At 41.6% G+C, this 22,216-nt stretch overlaps 1 protein-coding gene across 3 annotated transcripts in view; it reads right to left on the reverse strand.

Annotated features, from left to right (window-relative positions):
• Window positions 1-20,615, reverse strand: part of SLC11A2 (solute carrier family 11 (proton-coupled divalent metal ion transporter), member 2) — a 32,226-nt gene extending 11,611 nt beyond the window's left edge. For 2 of the 3 annotated variants that reach the window (XM_012653551.1, XM_012653535.1), the window contains exons 1-10: window positions 20,507-20,615; window positions 9,013-9,084; window positions 7,115-7,263; window positions 6,448-6,573; window positions 5,940-6,059; window positions 4,062-4,168; window positions 3,454-3,524; window positions 3,279-3,346; window positions 2,034-2,189; window positions 1,189-1,347 (exon numbers count right to left, since the gene is read on the reverse strand). In XM_012653551.1, the coding sequence (XP_012509005.1) occupies window positions 1,189-1,347; window positions 2,034-2,189; window positions 3,279-3,346; window positions 3,454-3,524; window positions 4,062-4,168; window positions 5,940-6,059; window positions 6,448-6,573; window positions 7,115-7,263; window positions 9,013-9,046 (990 nt within the window). In that variant the 5' untranslated portion in view covers window positions 9,047-9,084; window positions 20,507-20,615. Of the gene's footprint in view, window positions 1-1,188; window positions 1,348-2,033; window positions 2,190-3,278; window positions 3,347-3,453; window positions 3,525-4,061; window positions 4,169-5,939; window positions 6,060-6,447; window positions 6,574-7,114; window positions 7,264-9,012; window positions 9,085-9,540; window positions 9,580-20,506 lie in introns of those variants that run through there. The other variant, XM_012653543.1, reaches the window with a different exon arrangement.
• Window positions 20,616-22,216: the final 1,601 nt, after the last annotated feature.

Here is a 22,216-nt window from a genome sequence, read left to right on the forward strand (position 1 = left end):
ATATATTTAAAACATGAAACTTTACATCTAGATAAGGCAATATTTTGAAACTTTTATAAATTTTATTTTATAATTCATATTTATAACAAATCATTTATACGAACTTACATAAATTATTCCTATGAATATGATGTACCTTTTTTTGTACATTTATATATAATAGAGCTAACATGAAACATAACGTTTGTATTAGTCTCCTTCAATGCCACTATTTGCTTTGATTTCAATGGTAAACAGGCCGGATGTGGTGGCTCATACCTGTAATACTAGCATTTGGGGATGCTGAGGCAGGAGGATCACTTGCAGCCAGCAGTTCAAAACCAGCCTGGGCAATTTAATGAGGTACCATCTCTACAAAAAAATAACAATGGTAAAATAAAATAAAATTTAAAAAATTAGTGAGGCATGATGGCACATGCCTGTAGTTCATGCTACTTGGGAGGGTAAGGCAGGAAGATTGCTTGAGTTCAGGAGTTTGAGGTTTCAGTGAGCTATGATGATGTCCCTGAACTCTAACCTGGGTGACAGAGCAAGACCCTGTCTCAAAAAGAGGAAATTGAACCTCGCTTCCCACCTCTTAAAAAAAAAAAAAAAAAAAACAGAGTATACAGAAATCAAAATGACAAAACAGCCCAGCTGTGATGGCTCATGCCTGTAATCCCAGCACTTTGGGAGGGTAAGGCAGGAAGACTGCTTGAGGCCAGGAGTTTGAGACCAGCCTGGGCAACAGAGCAAGACCCCCTCTCTACAAAAAGTAACTTAAAAAAATTAGCTCGGTATGGGGGGCACATGTCTGTGGTCCCAGCTACTTGGGAGGCTGAGGCAGGAGGATCACCTGAGCCCAGGAGTTTGAGGTTGCAGTGAGCTATGATGATGCTACTGCACTCCATCCTGGATGACAGAGCAAGACTCTGACTCTATAAAAAAACAAAATAAAACAAAGTCTGCCTTAGTCACAGTTTCTGTTTTCTGTTTGTTGAGTCCTCCCGATCAAAAGCTGAGAAAGATGGGCCTAGACCTGGTCAGCCCCAAGACTGTAGAGTCTGACTGGTACACAGTGACTTTAGAGGACAGCAGTGAGACTAGAGATCTGTTTCCCCTGGGCTCCAAGTCATTGTATTTTCCTACCCCGTTCCAGTCTCGACTTTACCCTCACATTCACTACCACTCATGACCCTGGTTACTCACCACCTGCTCGTTGGTTTTCTCAAAAAATGCTTCAGCAAACACTGAGACAACAAAGACGTTGATGATGAAGGAAACAAAGAGAGCAATGCAGGATTCAATGAAAAAGTACTTATTGGCTTCTCGAACTTCCTGTTTATTATTCCGGTTTACCTGTCTAGACTAGAGAGATAACAGCAGTAGTCATTTTTTGACCTGTTGGAGCAAATTTTCTTGTAGCATTTCACTAGTTTGGAGTCAGCTGAGAGATTCAGAGGGCAAATAACTGACCAAATGAAATGTGAGAGATACAACACTCACCTACATCCTAGTTCACAGAGTAACTAAGAACTTCATGCTCTTTGATGACATTGCACACCTCCAAATAGGGAACAGTGACTAAGTAACTACGGAGCTCTCAGTTATTGTGGCTGGAAGGACCACTGACCTACAAAAACCTGATTTCAGTCCTACGGGGTGTACAATCCTAATTATAAAGGTTTCTGAAATTTCCCAGCAAATTATCGTGTAAGACTGACTAGTAAAATCCCGGTTGGACTGCTATGCTCCTGACCTCCACAAGGCCACTCGAGCTTTTGAAATTTAAACACAACAGGCTTGGTGCACCTTCGGACCTTTCATGAAGAATTTTAGTTCCACCTTCTCTCTGGGGCCAGTAATCTCTGGTCAATTTGGGATAAAAATTGAGTCCAAGTCCAAGCATGCAAAGGTTATAAATGTCCAGGCTTGGAAAATAACTTGCTCCTTCAGAGCTCTAATAGTTGTACACTAACTTTGTGTCCCTTGAAGTTAAAGGAAAACATCCCATCAACTATACAGGACGCCACTGAGATAAGGGCCTTGCTTACCTTGACTAGGGCAGAATGCAGGTACATGTTGTGTGGCATGATGACAGCTCCCACGATGCCCACGGCCTGCTCAATCTGTGGGGTGTGACAGCCTGAACAGGATGGCACGAACATGCCCTTGAGTACCTGGCTCTGGCTGGGTTTCACTGTAACATACTACGTGCCAACAGAATAACCATTAGCCTTTCCTGGAACATGAGACTAGGGGAGTAACACAGTACTAGGGAAACACTCAGCATCCTTTACGCCTTACCGCCTCTTCTTCTGCAACTACCTTCGATAATGAGGAATACAGAATCAAAGAACCAAGCAACATATGGGACTTCCTATCGGGGTCAAAGAATCCAGGACTGGAGTATTGAGAGATTTTACATCATATTTTAGATACATAAAACAGATATGTATAGAATGTAATTGATATTCAAAAGAAATGAAATGGCTAAGGATCTTACTGTTATTAGCTTCACAGCAATTTCTGTGAGACAGACCCAAGACATAGAATCAAGTCTCACTTATCTCTACATATCCTGCTTCTGTTCACCTATGTTCATCTAAAAATCACTTGATGTTTCCACTAGTGTGTAGTGAGTCTCAATCATAAATACTTCTCATACATACTTTTCCCGGGCTTAGCATTTCTCTTGGAAGCCTTTGGCCAAGATGCATAATCTACTCATAAATTAGATTTTTTTAAGTTTATCCAGGCTGCTAAGCAGAAATCAGTTATAACAACTGGCCACAGAAAGGTGCTACTACTGCAAATAATGGTACTGATTCTTAGGGGTTCCCGGGTTGGGGTACAAACCACAAAATATCCAGTATATCCCCTATAGTTCATCAACTCTTTTAATACAGGGAAAGTTCAAGCTGCAATTAAGATAAACCAGGATGAGCAAAAACAGAATCCTACCTGACAGCAAAGAATAACCCTACAATTCCCACCCTAACACTCTACAAGTTGTTCCATTGTCAGGATGGCCAACGTGGGACTAGGGAATCTAGTCTGGAAAGCCCTAGGAAGTCTAGTCATTTGTAACTTAGTAATCTCTACAGGCCTTTCTGCACACTAATCTTTGCTAAAAATCATATTTCTTCAAAAGTGCCCCAGGACGGAACTGACTTTTTATTGATGTATTTCATACAATGAAACCATCCTAGCACTAGTACTGTCTTTTATAATAAAAGGCTAAAAAAAAATTAAAAACCCACACGTTAAAAAGCTAATGAATAACCTGTAATACTTGCCTCATATCCAAAAGTGAGGGCCATAACGGTGATGAGAAAGCCAAAAAATGCTTCTAGCTTCCGCAAGCCTAAAGGAGAAAATGCAGCAGTGAGCTCACAGCAGGCAGACTTCCCCATTAGCCACATGAGATAAAGCAGCTGCTTTGACTGACCCCGACATTCCCACTCTCCTTACCATACTTGTCCAAAAAGAGAAACACAAAGGTATCTGCAATGGTGATGAGGACTCCACCCCACAGAGGAATCCTAGGTCAGAGATAAGAAATGGACGGCAATGAAAAGAAAGGAAACGTTGAACAACACTTTCTTCCCACCAGCTCTCTAGATACAAACACTTGGAAAAGCCAGAACTTGGGAGAGAAGGGACAGTGGCAAGAAGCCAGACCTTGGGTAGTTTAGGATAACAGCACCAACTTGATTACATTCATTCAAACCCTGATTGAGAGTCTACTATGTCAGATATTTAGGTTACGAAGATGAAAAGTATGGGTGTTACCCTCAAGGAGCTCACTATCTAATGGGATACACTAACAAACAAATAAACAATTATAATACAAAATACCACACACTCTATAAGAGAGATATGTATAACGCACCGTGGGAATGAAAGATGTAGAGCCTACATCTTCTGAGGGAGAGGAAGGTAGCTCCAGAAAGGTTCCACAGAAGAAATAATAATTGAGTTGAATCTTGAAAATTAAACATGAATTGGGTTTTTGTTTTCACCTTTGCTTTGAAACCCACTGAAACACTGATTACTTTCTAGAGGAAAAATCCCCTTACCTTCCTAAAGACAGAAGATTGATGGCAATGGCTGAGCCAATGACTTCTTGCATGTCTGAGCCAATAATAGCCAACTCCACCATCAGCCACAGGATGATTCGTGGGACCTAAACACCAAACAGTAGAAAGGCATGGTTACTTTTTTTCTTAGACACAGGGTCTTAGTCTGTATCAGTCTGTTTCCCATCCTGGAGTACAGTGGCACAATTATAGCTCACTACAGCCGCAAACTCTGGGCTAAAGCCATCCTACTACCTCAGCCACCCAAATAGCTAGGACTACAGGCAAGTACCACAACCTGCTAGTTTTTAAAATTTTTTTTGTAGAGACAGGGTCTTGCTATGTTGCACAAGCTGGTCTCAAACTCCTGGCCTTAAGCAATCCTCCCTCTTGGCCTCCCACAGCACTGGCATTTCAGGGGTGAGACATTGAGCCTGGCAGGACATGGCTCTGATCAATCATTTCTAGGAACCTCCCCTGTATTTTGGAATTCATATTTTAGCATTGACCCATAAATAGTCCTTTATAAGTCTCCAGACTAGAGATGAAGTAGCAGAACTTGGCTGTACTCAGCCCATCACTGCCCTATGGCTCCCAGATGGAGAAGGAAAGTGGCTTCCACATGGCAGAGTCTATGAACCAAGGTCAGGGTGCCAACTGATCTTACCTTTTTCTCTTTCCTTTCCACTCAAGAAATGAATGGGACTTCCATTCATTAATTTCTACTTAGTGTCCTACCTAAAAACAATCCTCAAAGTTCTGGGGGTGAATAAGGATGCTAAAATAGGGATCAAGAGAGACTAGGAACTTATTGCAGGAGAAAACATCTATGCTGACCATAGCTGAGGAGACAAATCAAACATGAAAAGGTTGGGGTCGTTTTTAAAGTAATAATAGTACACAAGCAAGTGAGAAAGAACAGATATGCAAAAGGAGTCAGGGTGAAATGGTTGGAAATGGGTGGCATATATCAAAGTAGGAAACTAATCAGGCCAAACCATCCAGCTGAAAGACAGATTTAGTTATGCTGGCTCACTGAAGCCAGAAAAAACACCCACAGATACCTACTGTCCAAAAAATATCTTGTCACAACAAAACAACTATTAACATGCATGAAGAAAGAGAGGCTAAAGGAAATTATAAGTTATCAAGGTTTTTTTTTTTTGAAAAGCAGATAAAGATACCTTCTGCTCACAGCCAGGAAAGAACATTAAATATTGAGGACAAACAAGAGGCAGATCAGTATCTTATATAAAGACGAAGCTCGGTTAAAAACGTCTTCCAGATGTAGGGTTCATTCCTGTCTTAGGTGACAGTAAGAAAGGCCCAAAATGTCCAGAACAAAGCTGTAGAGGATAGTATAACCCCCACGGTGAGGATAAATTGCAAAATAATTATTAGCAAATCCAAAGATCCTGCCACATATACTTTGTAGTAGTAAAATGAAAAAAATTTACCTTTTTCAAAGTGATGGCAAAGTCAAACAAACAAAAAAAAGAGATACATATATAATGTAAACTGATGAAGCAACATAGAGGTATGAATAAAAGTTCTTAGAAGGAGTACTCCCCTCCCCCATGGGCTGGGCACTGCTAGATGCCAGGAGGTAGAATGAATGGGAAATGTTTACTCAAACAGAATTTTTCTAAGGAAACGTTCTGGGGAAAAAGCGAATCTCAAGTTTGATTTTAAAGAAGGGAAAAAGCATGGCTTGGCAGCAAGAGGGATTACAGAATTTCCCTTGGGTCTCCCATTGTTCAGGGCCACTGGCCCCCAGAGTCCTCCACTGTCTCAGTATATAGTGGGGCCAGCACATATGCCAGACACGCAGATTCCTATGATATGGGTGAGAGACAGACAGGACAGTACATTGCTCACCTTGGGATACCGATGGTGACACACTTCAGCAAGATGCAGCCCAGTCACCACTCCCAGTCTAACTGCGAGCCGCTGGAGCAGCAGCCCAACGATGGTGGCCAACAGCAGGACCCAGAGCAACTAAGAAGAACAAAATCTCCCCATCACACTCATTAGACACCTAGGTTTTTTTGTTTGTTTGTTTGGCCACACATGAATAGGAAACACTAAAACTGAGGGAAAACCCAGGTCAGGAATCAAATGGTCTGAGTTCTATATCAGGTTTTGCACATGACCTCCTAGGTCACCTTGTACCTTTCTGAGCCTCAGTTTCTCCCATTTGCCATTTGCAGTTTCTCCTTTGTTCAGGAAACTATGTGGATAAATTAAAAGACCAGATAGGAAGTACTTTTCACCTAAATGTCACTACCAATGAAGTCTCTGCATGTAGCCCCTGAGGCTGCTATCCAACAGGGATGTGAGGGTATATTGTGTGTTTATAAGGACGGGCATAGGACTAGATGTTCACCTGAAATCCTGCCACTGCTCCAGACTGCAAATCGGCTTCAATGTTTCCCGGATCCAGGTAAGCAATGCTCATAAGAAAGCCGGGTCCCGTGAAAGCCCAGAGTTTACGAAAACTAAAACAAGAGTACTGAACAAAAAAGGAAAAGAGATTAAACTAAATATCACTTCCGAACTAATGATCTAATTTATCTGTTATCACATATGAAGCAACAATATCAGCTTACAAGAACAAAGGATTTCGGATATTGGATGTTGTGTGTGTCCAAGTTTCACTTCCATCTTACGTACTTTCTATCGATAAGCTGGCCACTTCTCCTTCCAAGTCGGAGCCAGTCTCTTACCTGCTCTTTCCATCAGCCTCTCTAAAACCACAGTAACAGTATCAGTATCTCTGTGCCCAACCACTTCCCAAACAGGACAAGAGCCACCATAATAAAAAAGAAACACAAAATTCATATTTTCCTGATCAAAAAATGCTCACTAGTGCCACCTGGCAACTATTTTCAGGGCCTTCACTTTCCTTAACAGTTTCCATTTATTTTGATTACAAGAGAATGTCGGCCAAAAAAAATTAGACCCAAGGCTATGGAGTTTCAGTCATCCAGCAGATCTTTCACTCATAGGCTTTCCCAAACAATAGCGTTCCCTGCTAAGGACTCTTTACTAACCTCCTCCTCAGGAATGGCGACCTTCTCATCAAAGTAGGTGGCAAAGGGCTCCTCTGAGTGCTCGGTGGACTGTGGAAGAGAGGAGTTACTGTAGGCAGGGTTGAAGGCACCAAGACTGGCAGTGTCCCCATGGTCTCCAGAAGCATTTTCTGAATAAAATATTTGAGAAGAAATTAATAAAAATGAATAAAATATACTAACAACTCATCCTTAATATACTTAAATTAAATCCTTTTAATACCTAAATGCATAAGAGACCAATCTGACTCTAACTCAATTTATTTTTAATAGTTTATTTTTATCTTTTGCTGTTTTGTTTTTCTTTTCTGAGACAGGGTCTCGCTTTGTCTCCCAGGCTAGAGTGTAGTGGCATGATCACAGCTCACTGCAACCTGAAACTCCTGGGTTCAAGTAATCCTCCTACCTAAGCCTCCCAAGTAGCTGGGACTACAGGCATGCACCACCATGTCCAGCTAATATAAAATAAATTGTTTCTGTAGAGACAGGGTCTCGCTATGTTCCTCAGGCTGGTCTCAAACTCCTGGCCTCAAGCGATCCTTCTACCTTGGCCTCCCAAAGTGCTAGGATTACAGGTGTTAGCCACTGTACCCAGCCTTATCTATATTTTTAAATATATTTTTTGGATAGGTAATACATTCACATGTCAAGAATTACAAAAAAGCCTACACTAAAAAAGTTCCCTCTCACTCCTCTCCTCCAGTCACTCAGCTCTAGATCAGTTTTAACACTAATTTCACACTGGTTTTCCTACTTCCTCACTTGTATTCTTACTTGGTAATTTGTAGAACCATTTCATTTTCCTCTAAAAACACTGATACCTAGAGCTCAAAATATAACATTTCCAGACCTGCCCCACTGGTAACCTAAAATCCTAACTTTTAAAAAGAAAAAAACCAGGTCCGTCCAGTGCAATGCACACTCTACCCCCATTATAGGGAAGCGCTTACTCAGAGAATCGTCCCAGGACATTATACCTCCATCAGGTTTCTCAAAAAATATGGAAGCTGCAAAACCCTGCCACAGTTCAGGCTAAAATCTGAAGCTGCAGGGAAACCACCAAGCAGGAACCCTTTGCACCCTGACTAAGGCTTGCAGTGAAGTGCTTGCTGCTGGTCACGGGGTGCCAGCACCCTTGTGATACCGGGGCTCATCTCAGACTGACATCAGTGTTTCCCCAAGTTCTGCATTTGCAGCTAATCTTAAATGCAGGGAGGGGGAAGGTCTGGGAGAAGAGGGATAATCCACCAGAATATATAAAGCCCAGTTTGCTGCAGCCATCAAATGGCTATTTTGAATCACAATGTTCTAATCTCTGCATTTCTAATAAATCCTTATAACCTCCGATTAGAAAAGCAAGGGCTTTCTTTCTACAGGGAACTGACCCACATCACCTTAATTAAGTGGCCCTGAATTCATGAGGAAATTTACAGAAAAGGAATAGAAATTCCTAAGGGGAAGCTCAGATTTAGGAAGAAATAGTCAAAACCCTCAAGAAGCTCCAGTCAAATGCAGGTATAAGGCACTTGCCAGGTATTTTACTGCTCCATACACACCTGAAACATCAGGAAGTGCCACCAGCAGCCAAAGCACTCCAGAGGTTATCATGCCAGGTCTGGGAATACTACTGCCTTTGCAAGATTACTTCTATAGAAACCAAACTTGTAGCTAATCTTAGCTCAACTCAGAATTGGAAATAAGGTATGAAGGCAGGTCTCTGTGGTTACAAATCCATTCTCATTTACAATCTAAGTCACCAGATGGTGACTGCTGAATGGAGTTATTGGAATAGATGACGAGAGGGAAAATACGGTACATTTCTGGTTCTGACATAAGCCTAATTCCAAATAAAAATTAGACAACACAAAGCTGTAAATTACCATCTGACATCTTCTGTTCAGGACCCAACACCATGGTGGGTATCTGAGTGCCCAAGTTCTTGGAATAGGATTCTGGAAAGGAGAAAAGGGAGGGAGAATGAGCAAGAATATACTAACAAGTTCAAAACCAGCATTTTGTTACTCTCTATGACTGAACCCTTACTATGTGAAAAGAATAATTCTTCTACTGAATTAGATAACCTTGAAAATAATTACAGTTTTCAGAATATGATTAAGAGATATTTAACAAAAATAGAAAAGTCTTTAGTCACATTTTTGCTGGCAAGACTTCAAACCCAAATTGAAGCAAAGGTATTGTAGTGGGACAGACAAATACTTTTTAATAATCGTCCACAGAGAGGCTGCTAGGCAATTACCCATATCTGCCTTTGCCTCCAGATTACTCCAAACGTTTGAAACCAAACTGTTTTCCCCCAATTTTATGGACAAAGATCTACAACTGTCTTTGCTCTAACAATTTAAGCCCAAGGATCAACCTTCTGGAAAGAGTGGGGAAAAGCACCATACCAGCATACTAGTAGCGGAGCGCCACTATTTCGCAGCCTCAAATTTTCCTAAGGAAAGATTTCATCTACAATGTTCCAGGCCTCATTCTCCAACCCTCTGACAAGCAGGAAAAGAAACTAATCACCCATGGCCCAGCCCCTCCTGGGATCTCAAGGGGAGCCAAAGCACCAGCAGGATTAGGTCTGTGGGATTCCAGCACTTCCCTAGGTCCTACAAGTAACTTGCAGGGGTGTGGGGATGGAGGTGGGGGTGGGGTTCTCAGATGTCCAGCGTCTGTTAAGTGTAATTGGGGGGAGGGGGAGAGATTAGCAAATCCATTTGGCCACAGATTTACGGCATATTCTCCAGTCAGCCTCAGCAATAAGGCTGATTTTGAACATTTCTATCTACTTATTATGGAAACTACTTATCAGTTCATTCCAAATTTAGAAGGAGAAGGACAAGGTAGTATGTATTCATTCCCCCCACCATTAAATCCCAATAACTATCCTACTGAAAAGGTGATGAAGCCTCTCTTAACCACCTTTTCCTGCTTAAATCTAGTCTCTTTTTCACTCTTGTCCCTTATGTTGTTCCTATCTGATCGACCCCCTGCTTTCTTTTTTGCGTAAATCTATCTACCAACATAGTCTATACCTATCTGATAGAATTACAGAATTCAGATCTGAAAGAAGTTTTTAGGTTACACCTGTCTTGTGATGTATAAAATACACCACCACCTCCTAATTTGGAAAACACAATCTTTCCTCTCTAGAATTACTAATGTCAAGTATTATATTACAATGGACAACTAGCCAAGTCTTTCCTGTCACGTTTTAAGCCACCAGATGGCTACACACGAGACCCCAATAATACTGGCTAAACCCAAACCTATTTCAGCCAGCTATGATAGCACCTCACTCAATGGGATGAATATGTCTGACCACTCAGAGTACCAGCACTCCCTTGGATTCCAATCATAGCACAGCACCTGTGCACTCCCCAAGGCCTTCCTACTTTTGTTTTAGGTATAATTCTAATATGCCAGGTTATCAGGTTATCTTAACCTGCAATAAATTAGAAACCACAAATCAGATCTGGGACCCTAAGAAAAAATAAAATTTCAGGACCCTCTAAATTTATCATGCAAAAGGGTAAGTTAAGCCTGGGAAACTGAGTCACATAGCACGTTTGCAATTCTGCTTATACTTTAACTCTCTTCCTCATTGTTCTTGTTCTGTAAATGACTAGGAGAGACCAGATACCAGAACTTCCCGCCTTCTAATCACTGATCTTCGATATAGATTAACTGCCTCCTTTATTGTCCTGTACCTAATTCAGAAGTGATGCTGCCCAAGACCCATGACAATTACATTTCAATGTGGAATGTTCAATATACATTTCCCCAAAGAAAAAGACCACGTCAACTAATCAGATTATTTAAACTATGCATTAAGCCTTAAATTAAGGCCAGGCGCAATGGCTCACACCTATAATCCTAGCACTCTGGGAGGCCAAGGCAGGAAGATCACTTGAGATCAGGAGTTGGAGACCAGCCTGAACAAGAGTGAGACCCTGTCTCTACTAAAAATAGAAAAAATTAGCCTGGCGTGGTGGGATGCGCCTGTAATCCTAGCTACTTGGGAGGCTGAGGCAGGAGAATCAGTTGAGCCCAGGAGTTTGAGATTGCTGTGAGCTAGGATGACAACAGGGCACTCCAGCACAGGTAAAAGAGCAAGACTCCATCCCCCAAAAAAAAAAAAATCTTACATTAAAATGCTGAAATTCTGTTAAACTTTTCTATCTTTGTCTATGTAAGTGATCCCAAAATTCTATACTTTGGAACACTGATTTCCATTCTTTGGAATCTGTGCCTCCAGGACAGTCCATCCTCAAACTTTACGCTTGAATATACTCTAACTATATTCTAACCCTTTGATTATTTTAGGTTGACAGTACTATGGCTTTTACAGGAAGAGAAACTTGGCACACTGAGGAATCAGAAGAGCTCAAGAAGCTAATTATTTAAATAGTCTTGGGCTATTTTGTGTGAGGCAAAGAGCCCTTCCTTATACTTCAATCAGTTTTGAGAACACTAATTATTACAGTAACTCAAGTTCTCACTTGCGGCTGTGATCACCATGAACTAATTGAACTGGATTGCTTCGGTCATGATGGTTGATATCTTGTTTAAGAAGACACAGAAGTGTGTAATACAATTAAGGAAGATTTCTGTCCAAAATAGGCTTTTTGAAGTTATATTTTAAAAGCTAACAATTAAGGTAGTAGTGTGTTTTTCCTTGAGCCTGTAGGCTGCAAATCATTTTAGACAAAACTATTGCATGATAAAATCTTAAATATTTGTGGTATCCTAAGTGATCATTCCTATATCAAGTACACACAGAGCCAATCAAATACAACGTAAACTTTGGTCTTCTCTCTGAAATCTCAAGAATGAATTATTCCAAGAAAGAAAGTGAATTCTAGATTCCAACCTTCTCATCGAAGTTTTTGATCAACAAACTATAAGCTCCATTGTTTGTAGTGTCTACAGAATGTAACTAGGGCAGGGAATAGAAAGAGTCAGTTATGGCCGGGCGCGGTGGCTCACGCCTGTAATCCTAGCACTCTGGGAGGCCGAGGCAGGCAGATCGTTTGAGCTCAGGAGTTCAAAACCAGCCTGAGCAAGAGCGAGACCCCGTCTCTACTAAAATTAGAAAGAAATTAATCAGACAACTAAAAATATATAGAAAAAATTAGCCGGGCATGGTGGTGCATGCTTGTAGTCCCAGCTACTTGGGAGGCTGAGGCAGAAGGATTGCTTGAGCCCAGGAGTTTGAGGTTGCTGTGAGCTAGGATGATGCCATGGCACTCTAGCCTGGGCAACACAGTGAGACTCTGTCTCAAAAAAAAAAAAAAAAGAGTCAGTTATGCTTGGTGTGGTGCACCGTATTTAAGTTTCCGTGAAAATTTATGACCCATATGGAAGCAGTAAGTTAATATTAAGACAGTTTTGCTCTCTAGGACTGTACCCCCATGTTGTTTCAGTCATTTAATTACAGTAAGCAAAAGATCCAGAGTAAGGACACAAGCAACCAGAAACAACCCAGCAATACTTTGATAACTATGATACTGCTTTGATATTCTAGCTCACCCCCAACCATAAAGTGTCACCTTCTCTTAAACCCAATAAGTTTCCTCCTATCAAACAGTAATCAACAACAAAAAAATGGCATTTGTGGTTAAATGTAATATGACTATTTTATCCCATTCCTTATCAAAAGCTGTAAGACTGTTTTACAAGATAAAAATGCTAATAAAATGTTATTTTCTGTCTAAAAGTTGAAAAGTCTATATATCCTTTGATGCAGCAATTCTACTAAGAATGTATCCTTTAAAAGAAAAACTCTCACACAAGAAAATGTGTACAAGGATATTTCCCACAGCATTGTTTGTAGTATCAAAAGACTAGAAATAACCACTAGACTAGTAGGGGACTGGTTGAATAAACTGTACATGCTCATTGGACAGAATACCATGCAGCCATGCAGATCTATATGTATTGATAAGAAACTCTTCCAGTGCTCGCTTTGGCAGCACACATACTAAAATTGGAACAATACAGATAAGATTAGCATGGCCCCTGTGCAAGGATGACACGCAAATTCGTGAAGCGTTTCATATAAAAAGAAAAAAAAGAAAAGCTTTGCGCAGTGGCAGTATTGTAGCCAATGAGGTTTATCCGAGGCGTGATTATTGCTAATTGAAAACTTTTCCCAATACCCCACCATGAAGACTTGAAATATAGTCGGCATTGGCAATTTTTGACAGTCTCTACGGAGACTGAATAAAAAATAAATCAATAAAAAATAAAGAAACTCTTCCAGAGAGAGAGATTGAACATAGACATGTACAGACTATCTCCAAAGAACACACCAAAAACTGGTAATAATGGCTGTCCCTAAGAAAAGGAAGGAGTGGTCCGGAGCACAAACAAGGTCATATGAAAGGAAAACCTCTCACTGAATATACACTATATCCCTTTTGCATTTATAAAAGTTTTACCATGTACATGTATTGTTTGTTTTTTAAAAAATTGAAAGGTCACATGGATTCACTCAGCTTCTCCAGGAACACTTTAGGGATGGTCAGCTGAACTCTGATAATGCTTCTGCAATGGATAATCAGAGATCTGCAGCTGTCTAGTCGGCAGGCATTTATTGCCTTAAGCTTAACTTACTACTAAGTTTGTCTTAGTGTCCAAATAGCCATGCTCTAAAGTTATGATTTGGCAATTTTACCTGAAAGCAAAGAATCAGAAGCCCCCTTCTCAGGGGAGCATTTCCTGACTCCATAATTTGGGTTAAGTGGCCCTCCTCCATGTTCCCATATTCCCCTAAGGCACCCACTGCTTACCGCTGTCATTATTCTTACCACAGTCTTGAAATCATCTATTTCCCGGTACAATTCTTGCAACTTTTCTGCAAGTTTGAAATTACATGGTAATTAAATTACCCCCAAAATACACAGTAGCTATAATAAATTCTAACATCTAATTAACAATAATTCTGCTCTCTGGGAGGCCGAGGCGGGCGGATTGTTCGAGCTCAGGAGTTCGAAACCAGCCTGAGCAAGAGCGAGACCCCGTCTCTACTAAAAATAGAAAGAAATTAATCGGACAACTAAAAATACATAGAAAAAATTAGCCGGGCATGGTGGCGCATGCCTGTAGTCCCAGCTACTCGGGAGGCTGAGGCAGAAGGATCGCTTGAGCCCAGGAGTTTGAGGTTGCTGTGAGCTAGGCTGACGCCACGGCACTCTAGCCTGGGCAACACAGTGAGACTTTGTCTCAAAAAAAAAAAAAAAACAAAAACCAATAATTCTGTGTTCTCTTAGCATTTACAAGAACTCTGGTAGGACAATTCAGATAATCCAAAGTTATTTTAAAAACTTCTCCAAAGAAAGTTTGACATACTGGATATTAAAACATATACAACTTTAACTTAAATGTTTTCTCCCTATGGTTAAAGAAAAAGTTTGAGTTTGAAATAATTTGTTTTCTTATAAAATTCCCCTATAGAGAGCAAAGATACTCAAAATCATTTCATTGGTTTTACAGATAAAAAGCTCTCCCTAAAACTAATTGTAAGCTTTAGAAAGAAATGTTTTTGAACAGTCCTCTCTTTCCCCATTTGGTTCCTCACCTCCCCTATCTTGATAAAATCAATGACAGCATTAAATAGGAAAAGAATGTTCATAGAGGCAACCGGAAAAGTGTTTGCATGGAAGTAACAGATTAAATAAATATCAGCAGGAATGGTTAAAGCTAAATGGCAAAGCCACCTCTTTCTCTCTCTTTTTTTTTATTTCAGCATATTATGGGGGTACAGATGTTTAGGTTATGTATGTTGCCCTTTCCCCCCCTCCCCCGCTACCTCTTTCTCTTGATGCTTTCCTCAGACATTGTTCAGAGTTAGAGACAAACTGGTGGCAAAGTAGAAATACCAGGTACACAGATCAAGGCTTTAAAAAGTGATACTCAAGTGTTTATTAGAGAATAACAAGGAAATGTGAATTTTCTTTTAAATTCCATTTGTCCTGAAAAAAATGTAAAGATTTCCAGATCCTTCTAAAATTCTCTTTTCCCTAAAGGTCTACTTCAAGGCTAAAGTACTTCATAGTCCTACCAAACCATTACTGTCCTATTAATCTAACACTTGTGTTGTACCAGACCTGTTTCATGAAAGTGAGCTCCTGTCATTTGGATTCAGAAAGAAAACTTTCTGAAATATTCAGGTGGTTCATACACAGCGAATTATTTTCTGAACCCTATGTATTTTAATAAAGAAAGTTACTTTTTTTTTGAAATCAGAGATTATTATTTCCTCTATGTTTCCATTCCAGATCAGGAAGAATAATCATTTTCTGAGTCTTTCTATCAATTAGTCCCAAAACTCAATCTGCTCCCATGGGGGTGAGGTGAAAGAAACAGCTTAGAAAAGCCATGTGAATTTCCAAGTTATTCTTGAGGATGTGAATTTTGAAATTATTTTTTAAATTAGGGTAAGTTTATCCTATTTTTCTCTTGTTAAAATGAATTTTATATAAAATAAATAGGAAAAAAATCAGGTTGAAGACTCAGATTATCTTTCTTCATGATAGAAAAAACAAAATGAAAAGCACCTGTGTTAAGTGTCAGCTTATGAAAAAGGCCTAGAAACTCTAATCTTTTCTACATAAGTAATACTAGAATGTCTTCAACCGAAACCCACACAAACACTCCCAGTTCACAAAGTACAAACAGTGCTGCTATTATACAATGGGCTTAACATGAATTAGGGGAGTCCCCCACCCCGCCTGACCCACCTCCCATCCTCTTTTACCCACCCCTGCCCCCAGACCCAAGCACAATGGCCACTGACATACAGTCAGACCTCCACATCTGTGGGTTCTGCATCTGTGGATTCATACAAGCACGGACTGAAAATACTTGGGAAGAAAATAAGATGGTTGTGTCTGTACTGAACACACAAAGATCCTTTTTTCTTGTTATTCCCTAAACAATACAGAATAACAATCATTTACATAGCATTTACATTATATTAAGTATTGTAAGTAATCTAGAAATGATCTGAAGTATACAGGAGGATGTGCATAAGTTATATACTAATACTATGCCATTTTATATAAGGGACTTGAGCATCCCAGGATTTTGGTATCCATGGAGGGAGGGTCCTGGACCCAAATCCCCACAGATACCAAGGGACAACCATACTAGCTTAGCCTCTTCTTTGTTTTACCAACTTTGCAAGCCATAGTAATGATCTCAAAATTGGATACATCCTACTTAGCCTACCAGAGAACCACAATTTCAACTCAACACCAAATTTGCTGTTTCTAACCTGAGTTGGACTTTTGAATCTGTTTTGTAGTTGAAAGAAAAACTTAGCATTGAGACCATCAGAAGATAAACAAAGAAGAAAAAGAAAAAATGTTAAGGAGCAAGAAGAGGAGAGAGCTGTCTGGAGGAAGAGTACAGCTCACAGCTGATAATGAAACCCGCTGCCTGGGTGTCAAAAACGATAACAGTTGGGAGAAATGTGACCAGGGCTATAAAGAAGTACTGATCTTTTAAACAAAAATATCACTCATCAACCATAAACTTCTGAATTAGAAGGGTCTGGTATCCATTAAATAGAACTCTTGACTTTGTCTGCTCAGGGCTCTTGAGGCTTAATCAGCTTTCAAACCTTCCTGACTACTCACATGTCAGGGTCACTAACGTCTTCCTTCCAGTGATTATAGCTTGGGTCTTAGTACCCCTCAGCTCTCATGGAGTGAGCTTCCTCTGAAATTCCTCCTAACCAGAAGTGTACAGCAGTGCATTTCCCTTTGGGGGTCCAACCTGGCTTCTTGGCCTGACACTGCTATCCCGGAACACAATCCGAAACTCTGTCAACAATTTCAAAGATCACTCTCTACTGGAATGAGAAAATCCCTGCCGGCTTAAGCAAGAGCAAGACCCTATCTCTACAAAAAACAGAAAAAGTAGCTGGGTGTGGTGGCATGCACCTGTATTCCCAGCTACTCGGGAAGCTAAGGCAGGAAGATCACTTGAGCCCGGGAGTTCAAGGATACCTTGGGCTATAATGAAGCCAGTGCACTCCAGCCTGGGCAACAGGGCATGACCCTGTCTCAAAAAAAAAAAAAAAAAAAAGAAAGAAAAAAGAAAATCCCCAATTAATCCAGTCTATATGTACTTCTGGCCTCAGAAAATATGTTTTGCCTTCATACTTGCTTAATAAAAAGCTTTCCTCTGGCAAATATGAAGCATGATTATCATTTGATTACATTTAACTCATTTATTCTAATGACACTGGCCCCCACATGTAGAGTAACTTTAACTACATAGGCCTCTTTTCTTAAAGCAGAGAAAGACTATACATAGACAGATAACACATACTACAAGATTCTCCACCCTCATACAAGCCTCTTTCTACTCTTTAGAACCTGTTAAAATTTGAATTAACTTGTAGCCTTCTCCTTTTGTTACCTAGTTTTAACAGACACCAGATTATTAGAGATAAGACCAAAACAAACAAAAACCCAACACAAAATGACCAGCGAACAATAACAAGACTGAATCCTAATTTCCCTATGTCTTTACTGGAAACTTTGATCCTTCCACTAGAAAATATAAATTATTCTGACCTTAAATTGAAAATGGAAGAGGAGTTATGCATAAATGTATTTTTGTCATTCCTGGCCAATTGTTTTATATTTCATTATGATTTCATTAAAATATACTTTATAATATATGTTGATTAATTTTATCAAGAATATTCCTGATGATACCTGGAGAGCTCTTCTTTGTGTTTCCAGAGGCCAATTAATATTTTTTGTTTTGAAGACAGGAGAAACTCCTGACCTCAAGTGATCCTCTCACCCAAATAGCTGGGACTACAGGTGTGAGCCACTCTGCCTGACCATGGTCTAGGTCTTCTAACTCCTTATATTCTGCCCGTTCAAATGCCCCTGCCTTCTTTTCCAAAATATCTTATTCAAATCACAGAGCCCCAGACACGATAATGATGACAATATTAGGGCAGCAGTTTTCCCTTTTTGCCTCAAACACACTCAACACTTTGAGTGTCATTCCCTTGTCTCCTTTCTGAAACACAAATAGAAAGATTTCAAAACACTATTCATCGTTCTTACCAAGCCAACAGTCAACTTCAACCCTAAAGAAGGATTAAACTGTTTTATTCCAAAGCTAAATAACTAAACTTACACCATCTGTACTTCAGCGAAATCTGGCCAGCAAGCTGCTACAGTAAGTAAGCAGTGTTCTTTTTCATAAACTCAATGTTTCTCATTTTGTGATTAGTTCTTAATAATGCTAAGAGTACAAATAGCAGTTTCCTCGAAGGGAAAAACTAGAAGACAAAACAGTCTTCCACTGGGGTCTCCCAGATAGCACCGAGAGAATTTGAAAGGGATTTTTAAGCCCATAGAAAGGGCATAAATCTGTCAGCAGACATTTGTATTTACCTGCATGCTGAGGAAGCAGAGAATTAAAGATGTCTTTGATTCAACAGCACCCACCCAAACTCTTAGCACTGAAAGTCAAACAGAAAAGATCTCACTTTGTAGATTCCATTCTCTAAACTTCAGTGAGTCAAAACTGAACCAAAGCTGCTTAGTAACTCTGTAGAGGAATCCAAGGACCACTGCTGATTTCCTAATAGTAAAGTAAGATTAGCTTTATACGAACCTTCCCCATTCCTTAACAAGAAGTGCTGCCAGGCTACCCAGAAATTCCCCTTCTGAGTCCCACAGGCTTTCCGGAAACATGAGAAACCAAGTATGCTGCAATCGTGGCCTTTTGGGATTGGGTCCAAAAGAAACTGCCCAGGCCAAGCAAGACTGTGAATGAAATATTGTTCAGTGAAAAAATAAACAGCCAAAGTTCTCAGGTTTCATTTAGCCAACATGGGTATCAGAATAAATGACTTAGTATAATGATAATTTCCACCCTATTTAATAAAACACCCAGCAGAAAAAGCCTCCAGTCACATGTAAATTACACCATACCCTCAGATCAAAGGTAATGATGTTCATGGAAAGCACAGGCCTAAGGGTTCACTGGCAATAGGTCATGGGATTCTGAGCAAAGAAAAAATAGTAAGGTCAGAATTCTTTAGTTTAGAAACTTTAAGGGGAAAGAAGGCACATAAAATAACAAAAACTCCTACATGCCACGAACTGTTCTAAAAACTTTATGTGTCTTAACTAATACTCACCAACAACCCTATAAGATTGATATTATCAATCCCCATTTTAAGTATGTGGAATGAAAGAACAAAGAGTAACTTGCAAGTAACTCGCTCAGAGGTTGACACAGCCAAGAAGTGATGCAAACTGGTCATGCCTCACACTCCACAGAAGTCAAGAGAAACACAGCTTTCCCCTGTCTTCACCAACATTCACTAAAGTTATGCCAGCAAAAGTTTCCAGAAGCCTTTCTCCCCTGTGAGCTCTCCTTCCATATAATTCTTGCTTTCGCTTTCCACTTCAGAGAGATGTCACATGCCTTTAACTTCATAACACCCCTTTGAAAGCACGGACAACATGAGAATGTCTTCATTTTACACACAGGAAACTCAAGCCCAAGTTCCTCAATCTCCCCTAATGAAGCTCTTTGAAATAGTCTGATACATGAGATCGGGAATTTGGAGGAAGCCAAAAGGGAAAAAGAATGTAAAGGCATAATATCAAAAAGCAAAAGCTTTCAAAGGGACATTTCACTCCTAACAGCTGGAGAGGCATCCAGCCCACTCATCCATAATATGCCCCTACAGAAATACCCTTCTCCTGGAGCCTGGAATCCAGAGGGGGCCTGAGAGCTGCACAAACAGCCCTAAAACCAATCTACACACAACTACCTCGCCGCCTGCCCAGGCCCTTCACACGGAAGGCGCTCCATGGTGTCGGCTGGACTAAGGGAGTGTTTTGGTTTAAGTGGGGCGGCGAGACGCCCCAGGGAGCAGACAGGGCCCGCGGCTCCACTGATAAGGCGGCAGCGAGAGACCTTGCCCTGTGCCCGTCGGCCTCTTCCGCGCAGTTGACGAGAGTCGGCCCCGCTGGATCGTGGGTCCCGGCGCGCCAGTCGGGCCATTTGTCCTAGGCCGCAGCGGGGAAGGGGTGAGGCCCCAGCGACCACCGGCGTTCGCTCCTCACAACCCCGCTCCGGCGCCCTCCTCTCCCGCTTCCTTCAAATAATCTGGCTTCATCAGTCCCCTGGACCCAGCGCCGCGTGTCTCAGGCTCTCGTTGCCCACACCTCGCCTTGAAGCCCCGCACGGAGCGCCGGTGCCCCACACTAGTCCCGGAGCGCGTCCCAGGCCAGCCATCAAGCCCCCCTGCTCCCCTCCCCGCATGCCGGGAGACAGCGAGTGCTGTGACCCCTGACCTTGCCCACGCCTCACCTTAACAGCTCCGCAACCACCTCACACGATGTCCCTGCGCCAGCGGCTCCATGATACCACAGCCTGCGCCAAGCTGGCCAACCCCCTGCACTCCCTGCGATTGGCTGACAGGACGGCAGCCGCACATTCCTACTGGCTGGATTCCCCGACGACGCCATGCGATTGGCCAGCCAACCAAATATGAGGTTCCTCCCACATTAAGGTCGGGCTGGGGGCGGGCCCCTACCGTCTGGGCCAGTGCTGCATCCCACAGGGCTGCTCCTTGCCCTCGTCCCGCTCACAGGGCGCAAGTATTTGGAAGTTCCCACCAGACGGCGGCTTGAGGAGAGATGAGACTCCTGGCCGTAGTTCGCCGCGGCCTCACGTCAGGTACTGACAATCAAGTCCTTTTCTTCTGGAGGCCGAACTCTACCAGGTACAGCTCCACCCTATAAAGTATAGCCACCTGGCAGGACTATTAACTGTCGCCCCCAGAGCCACATCATAGTATCTGCTGCCCCACCAAGAGCACCCCACACCTGGGAGGAACCGCGAAACATCAGCTAGTGTAGCCAGTTCGACCGCCTCAGCTGTGCTACTCCCAATCCCCGGTTGTAAATTGTTTTCCTCCATCCCACTTAGCTGCCTCACTTCTCCTGAGACTTGATCCCTACCTAGCCAAAAGCAATCCCACTCCATCCCCAGCCTCAGCCTCACAGCCACCCGAGACTTGCTTTGAAGATGACTGTCAAACTGGTGAAGTGGGGAGAATAAATGGTCTGACAAGTCACCCTCATTTTCTACAATGTCATTTAAAGCTACCAAAAAATTCTTAGACACGCCACCACCACCGTTTACAGCATTAAAGATAACCGAGCTTCTTTCTTCAAGTAAAACGCTGCTAGGAGAAAATTGTATTAGTTAGTAAGAGAGTCCAAGATATGAGGAAAGGCGGGTGAACTACAAAGAGAAATATACAAATAAAGTGCAAAGTGAAAACAAGCTCAGAGACCAGAATCAAACCAAATACAAAAACAAAACTGGGCCAAGAAGCATCTGCTTCCTGGAGCAGGTTAGTTTCCAGACAGAATTTCTCCTGGAGAGAAAAGAAAATGCACAAATTAGTTCTGAGAATCTCTCTACAACGCATCTGTGAAGTTTCAGAAAGGCTTGACAGAGTCCCTCCAGACCAAAACCTTTCCTTTGGGAACTTCTGCTAAAACTAGAAAATAAAATAGCTGGAGCAGTTCTTGTCACCATTCCAGGTGTGCTCAGCTGGGCAGCTTCCCTGGGCTGTTGCATACCTGCTGGCTACTTACTTAGCTCACACTGTGGAGCTGCCTCCATCTTAAGCTGCTTCTTCCCCATGGTGCAGAACTGGTTTGACTTTTCCAGGTGCCAGCTCCTTTATAAATGAAGACAGGTGCACCTCCCTCGCATAGATAAGGGCAGGCACTTTAGGCTGCCCTAAGCTTCACAGCATTGGTAAAGAGTGGCATTGAATTTCAAGAGGCAAACCACACCCTCCAAAGCATAATCAAATTTCATCTTTGACCTGCCATGAAAAGAGAAGCATATGTATCGGCCACTCCTAGATATTGATGAACAATTTATTGAGTTCAAAAATTTTTATTCAAAGATTTCATTTCTGTCCCATTTGGCAGGAGCAGGAGCTGGTGGTGGGCCTGTGAGTGTCAGTGGATGAAAGGGGCAGAGTAAGACTTCCCTTCA

The sequence above is a fragment of the Propithecus coquereli genome, unplaced genomic scaffold, assembly GCF_000956105.1.
Source record: "Propithecus coquereli isolate 6110/MARCELLA unplaced genomic scaffold, Pcoq_1.0 Scaffold111, whole genome shotgun sequence".
NCBI lineage: Eukaryota > Metazoa > Chordata > Mammalia > Primates > Indriidae > Propithecus > Propithecus coquereli.